The following is a 6,401-nucleotide window of genomic DNA, read 5'->3' as shown; positions in this document are numbered from 1 at the left end:
GGCTGTTCAGTGTAGGATGTTCATGTTTTCTATTCAATAAAGTAGAGAAGTTTATCTGAAAGCTGCTGACTGGGTCAACAGAGGCTGAACAGTGAGGAGACATGGAAGCTGTGGTTGGACTGTTGGTGATGCTACTCGGAGTCTCTCATAGTGAGCTGTTTCACTATTAAGTTAATGTTGGATTTGATATTGTGCAAAAAGGTGTTTTATGTTAAATTAGAAATCATTATTGTTGATTTTATGCAGCCACAAGATCACTTTTAGTCAATAAGTAAAGTTTGACATCATCCTAACTGAAGCAGCTTAAATACTGTTCCAGGCTAGAAAACAGCTTTGACCAAATAAATACTTTTAACAAACAAGAATCAACTGACAACTAGGATTTCAGGGATTAGTTTCACATGCATAGCCTGTTCATTACTGAGTATGACACACAACACAAAGTTTAGTGATAGTTTAGAGCTGCGATCGACTGCCAGTAAATGGTTTGATGTTGTTACAATCTGAAAGCTTCCGGTGGGTTAAATTTGAAATCACAGGTTGCGGAGCAAGTAAATGCTAATAAAATTTTTGAAAGTGAGATCCAAATGAAAGAATTTTACAAATATCAGTTGAGAGCACAAAATTAATTCAATTTAATTTGAACAGTGGAAACCCTCTCACTTACTGTAGATCATTTAGTTAGATGATTGTTCTGTTTGTTCATTATGAGCCACCGTACCTGTAGATGTGTTTACGGCTAAGCCAATCAACGCGCACTATGCTCTGTCTAGGGCAGTCTTTCATGTAGGCTCTCTGTTCATATGATTTGTTTTTTAGACATAATAAACCAGTGGCTTGTTCCAAGTTAGTGTGATCACTGACTTACACAAAAATGGACTAATTTCTCCACTAACCAAAGATCAGAACTGACTAAATGATCATAATCAAATCTTAAGAAACCTGGAGATATGCAATATCTTTTGTATTCTCACTGAATCTGTGAGGAAGAATGAAAACATCTCACAGTGCTGTTGAGTAATAATTATCACAATGACTCCAGAAATATAGTTTTACTGTATTTGCTTATATGGGAAGAGCGAATTTTAGTTTGTGCATATAAGGAAATATTTTGTGGTCACATATCTGTGTACAGACCAATTTCCTGTCTGAGTACTGTGATCTGTTTTACACTTAAAACATAACAGGTCGAATGTCAACATGATATTTTTATATTTTAATTTTAAAAATTCATTTAAAATTTGATATCATTAGCTGACCCATTGAACACTGAATGTCCCACCAACATTTTCTTAAGTTCCTCTAAAAAAAATACTGTATGACACTGTTCCAACACACACACATGCAGCTTCATGACACTTACCATGACTGAACTATTCAACACTATAAGACACCATGTTTTTATGGCTGCAGCAGAACTTAAAAATGTAATATTATTATACATGTTTTGTTGAGAATTTTATTGAAGCTATTAAGTGAAGTTTCAGGAGCAGGACCACACCTCAACTACGCTACTTCCGGCAATCGTATAAATACCACCTAACCCTCTCCTCTTCTTCCGCTCTTGTATTCAGCTCCTCTCTGGAAATAAAGAGACCAACAACATCACTCTGAAACAAGATGCCTCAAATCAACAATCATGGATGAAGGCCTGAGGGTCAAAATGTCATCATAATGAAAAAGAAATACATATGGAGCCAGAGTGTGCAACACATCTTTCCTGCTTTTGAATCTGCTTCCAGTGATCAGCACCTCACTACAACCCTTGGTGTACGTTACTTTTCCACTATATAACCTTCAATGTTTACCTGAAATTTATGAAGCTTTTAAGTTGAACTGAATATTATTCTCTCAGATACAATATATGTCTTGCACTTTGCACATATTGCACTATTCCTATTTCATGACTGGAGACTTTAATGATTAACCTGAATTTAAAATACAGTTTGCTGATTTTTTTTTAGCTCAACATGCTGTTGTAATAATGACCTGTCAGTGGGTTCAAATTTGACTTGTTATCATTGACTTAGAGATGAGAATTATGAGCCACAATATATCATATAAATGCTTATTTTGTCACAATGGTGAGACAGAGAGATGACACTTTTTACAGTATCACCTGGACATAAGAAGATCTATTTTTGTGACTGTTGATATTGGATATTTTAGAAAAGTCAGCTGTCAGTCTCAAATCCTCTTTCAGTGTGAAGGAGGGATGTTTTCTTTTCATCCACCGAGTCCATCACACATATGAAGGCTCTCTGTCATGTTGGAAAAGTGACACTTAGAACCACTTCCTTTTTCTCTCTCTGTCTATAAAAAGATGAATAGAAACAACGCTCTGCTTGGTCAAAGTTTCCACACGTTCTCCTGAGGCTGAACAGTGAGGAGACATGGAAGCTGTGGTTGGACTGTTGGTGATGCTGCTCGGAGTCTCTCATGGTGAGCTGTTTCACTATTTGACACATTAATATTGGATTTAACGTTATATGAATAACATGTTGTGAAACTATGACTTTTTATGCAGCTGTAGGATCAAGTCTGATCACTTTTATAGATAAATCCAGTTCTAAGAATCAATTGACAACTGCAGCAGTTTGAAACTGATGTTTCTGTTTCTCTTTGGTCCATCAGGCTTTTAAAAAATGTCACAAAAAGTTGTTTCTTAGAGCAATAGCAAATCTGGAGATCAATTCCACATCCATGTGCATGTACAGTAAAAATTAAAGTTATTATCTACTACAGGTGAATCTATTAAATTAAAATTTTAGGATGAACGCACTTTTTCACTGAGAGTTCAGAAAAACTAAACTAAAAATGAACAAGAAAACATTCAGTTATATCATGCTTATGCTAACAGTATGTTTTTTTAATCGGAATCATTATAGAAATTACTGAGAGTTTAACTTAAGATGTGTTTCCCCCCAAACATATAATTTATACTTTTTTCGAGAAGTTCATATATCCAAAATAAAGTCCTGTAGATGTGAAAAAACACAGCATGAGTTTGTAATGAATGTTGAGGTTAATTTACCAAAACTAGACTAATCTAAATGATTAAATGTGACTAAATATTACTGTTAACTGACAGGTCCGTGTAATGCTAACTGTACTCTGAGAGAGACGGAGTTGTTTCTGTTTTAAAACATGAATATTTGCACCAGCATAAAACATTGTCACAGTCATTAATTTAGTTGAAATGGAATGACCACAATTGTGATAATCATTTTTTTAAACTATTTTTCTATTTTTCCAGGTGTTGAAACCTACTGTGATGGCAGACAGGATGGAGCTCAGTGTTATGGAGCTCTGGGAGGAACTGTGGTGCTCCAGCTGATGGACAGCGCCTCAGAAATATTTATATACCAATTGTATAAAGACAAAACAACACCAATAATTTATGGGAGAAAGGATAAGATTGTGTCTAATAAGATGGAGGACAGATCCGTTTTTACTCCCAGTAATGGAACATTTAAGATAAATAACCTGATCAGGACTGATGGTGCTGAATATATCCTTCACATCTTTGATTCAAAGGGACGTGAATCAGAACAGCGGACTCTTCAGTTGTCTATTCAAGGTAAATAACTACTTTTGCTATTATTAATCTTACAATTTAATTTGTATTATTCATAATAAATCAACAGCTATATCATTTGAATTATACACTGAATATGTTTAAGGCCACTTTAAATAGTCATGTGAGTGTGTTTCTCTCAGCTCCTGTGTCCTCTGTCCGGCTGGACTCTGAGTGTCTGTCCCAGGGAGAGATGAGGGTGTCCTGCTCCTCTGAGGGAGCGGACAGTCCTCAGTACAGCTGGACTCTGGATGGACACACACTGACAGACGCTCAGCTCCTCTCTGGAAATAATGAGACCAACAACATCACTCTGAAGCAAAACGTCTCAGGACGACTGGTCTGCTCTGTCATGAATCACATCAGTAATGTCTCGAAAGAAGAGAAGATATCTACCTGTGGTAAGATAGAAAATAACTAGAAATCAGCTTGATAATTGATAATTACACTGTACATTAGTCACAGTTGATCTGTTTTTTTGCCCGAAGGCTTCATATTCATCAACTGCACCTTACCCGATGGGACAAACATATCACAGTGGGTGTTTTCAGCCAATAACACCCTGAGTATTGATCCAACAACAACCCCTACCATGATCACAGACACCTCTGTGGGTAAGGAGACTGGCATCACTGTGTCAATTAAACCCTCCACTAATATCACACTCTACGATCAAACTGTAACCAACTCCAGCAGAGATGAATCATGGTACATTAATAAGTGAAAACTAACTAACATTATAGTGTCCATTAAACGCTCCACTCTCATCACACAGACCAGTACCGTCTGTTGTACTTTGGTAATTGAAAATTAACTTTGCTGTCACAGTGCAAACCTGACGTGATTTTTGTGTCTCTGTATCTGAACAGATAACTCGCTGCTTGTATGCGGTTTGCGAGCAGCTGTTGTACTTTCTCTGTTGGTTGGGATTGCCATCTATTTTGCTTGGAAGAAGAAGAAATACAACAAAGTTGAAACCTCCAGCAGACCACGAATAAAGGACCATCCAGAGAACTCCTTCGCAATGGTTGAATTGTGAAGTTCTGCATCTGAATGTTAACTTTGTGAAACCATCAGGATGGTTTTCACCTTCTGCAGTGATTGGCCATATGTCTTTATAGGTATAAAAATGACAGGATTTACTGTGAAATCTCTCTCCTGTTTTTATTCTTTACAAAACTTCTTCTGCCACTGTGTTCACAGCTCAGCAGCTTGCTGTGAGTACCTTTACAAAAAAGTCTTGGTGAGTGTTTCCTGCATTTATCACAGTGCAAAAGATGAGCTCAGTGCATATTTTATAAAGATTTAAAAAGTAAACAGACTTGTTGTGAAATCATCAGTGTGCTGCTGCCTTTAGAGAGTGGTAAAGCCTACAGATCCCCACGGCTCTGCCTGTGATCATAGAACAGAGGAAACGTTATATTTGATACTGTCTGTTGATAATGTACAAAACTTTTTTCTTTCATTACTGCTGAAGTGAATTACAGTTACAATCAAAGACACATTAATGTCTAAATGTGCTGAAAGTGTCGATTTATGTTAAAGGAAAATGTCACATTGTGAATAGAGCTTATATTATCATTTTATTACTGAAACTCATTTTGATGCTATTTGGAAATGATTGTACTGTTGATTTCCATATCCTCACTGTCCAGCTAAAACCTTGTATCTCCAGATTCGGTGATTTTGAAGTTTTTAGATAAACAGAGGGATTAAAAACACTTAAAGTGGCTGTTAGCCATATTGTCATTCTGTTTAACTTCCTGTTTGTTCTTGCAGTTAGCACTTCCCTCCCTCGTCCCCACGTAATCACATGAACGCACAGCCGTCTTCACCACAGCACCTTACAATATTAGTCACAGCAGTAAGAAAGAGCAGCTGACTAACAAATATCCATATAGCTACTGCAGAGTAAAATATAGCTTACCTGTGCAGAAGCAGTACGGCTAGCTGTGCATTGCTTTCAGGTTTTTCCAGCGATCAAAGGCCCCACTGACATAAATGTAGGTCTTGTATGACTCCTGTCTCTTTTTTTTCCTGACTGCTTTCTTTTCTTCTTTCTTTTCTTCAGCCGTCTTCTTTCGCTTGGTGTATTTGGTTGTGTGAGCTGTTCCTGAAATGCTGGAATTGGTAGTTTCACCTGTTCGGCCATGGTCAGTCACACTTAAATTCTGCTGCCTGCCTGTGAACGCTCAGAGAAGACCACCTCTTTGTGGAGTTCTCTGTCCTGATTGGATAAAGTGAAAACAGGATACCAAAAAAATTATTTTCTGTTTCCTTCAGAGCGGAGGGACTGGGAGATCCATGTTATTGACCAAACACTCTATATCAGTGATGGCAATCACAGTGTAGAGCTATTTAACACTTATTTTAACAAAAAAATTTCCTTACATCACCTTTAATCCTTCAGTTTATCTAAAACATTTTCTTACTTCTTAAATTAAACCAATTTAAACACACTGGATTATTAAAATATGCACTGTCAAAGGTTGATGTTTTGGAGATACATGGTTTTCACTTTTGTATAGGTATGTTGAATTTAGTAGCTGCATATATTGTAAAAATTGCAGTTTTGTATTCAAAGCTTTTTATTGACAAAATTGTTTGTATTAAAGCCCAAAATGTGAATCTATCACATATAAAATGTTGGCATGTGAACATATATGACTGAAGTGTTTAATTCAGAAAAGAATGACATCATTTATATTTGTGTGTGTTCAGAATTTAAAATATAACAACGTATCAGTTAAATCAGTTTTGTGTTTTAAATGTAGGTGAGCTGCCCTTTTGTTGACATTTTTATCACAGATTGTACCTTTAATGC

General features: G+C 36.4%; 1 protein-coding gene and 1 long non-coding RNA gene across 2 annotated transcripts; both read left to right on the top strand.

Annotated features, from left to right (window-relative positions):
• Positions 1 to 3,370, top strand: LOC122990273. Its single transcript, XR_006405294.1, has 4 exons — positions 1 to 150; positions 1,575 to 1,770; positions 2,324 to 2,442; positions 3,257 to 3,370. It is a non-coding gene; the product is annotated as an uncharacterized LOC122990273 (long non-coding RNA).
• A 28-nt stretch (positions 3,371 to 3,398) lies between these two features.
• Positions 3,399 to 4,616, top strand: LOC122990976. Its single transcript, XM_044364566.1, has 4 exons — positions 3,399 to 3,580; positions 3,721 to 3,978; positions 4,066 to 4,191; positions 4,447 to 4,616. The coding sequence occupies exons 1-4, from the start codon at positions 3,433 to 3,435 to the stop codon at positions 4,614 to 4,616; spliced, it is 702 nt and encodes a 233-aa protein (XP_044220501.1). The 5' UTR covers positions 3,399 to 3,432.
• Positions 4,617 to 6,401: the final 1,785 nt, after the last annotated feature.

Source organism: Thunnus albacares, chromosome 10 (assembly GCF_914725855.1).
Source record: "Thunnus albacares chromosome 10, fThuAlb1.1, whole genome shotgun sequence".
Lineage (NCBI taxonomy): Eukaryota > Metazoa > Chordata > Actinopteri > Scombriformes > Scombridae > Thunnus > Thunnus albacares.
Note: the sequence above shows the minus strand (reverse complement) of the source record. Positions and strands in the feature narration are given on the sequence as shown.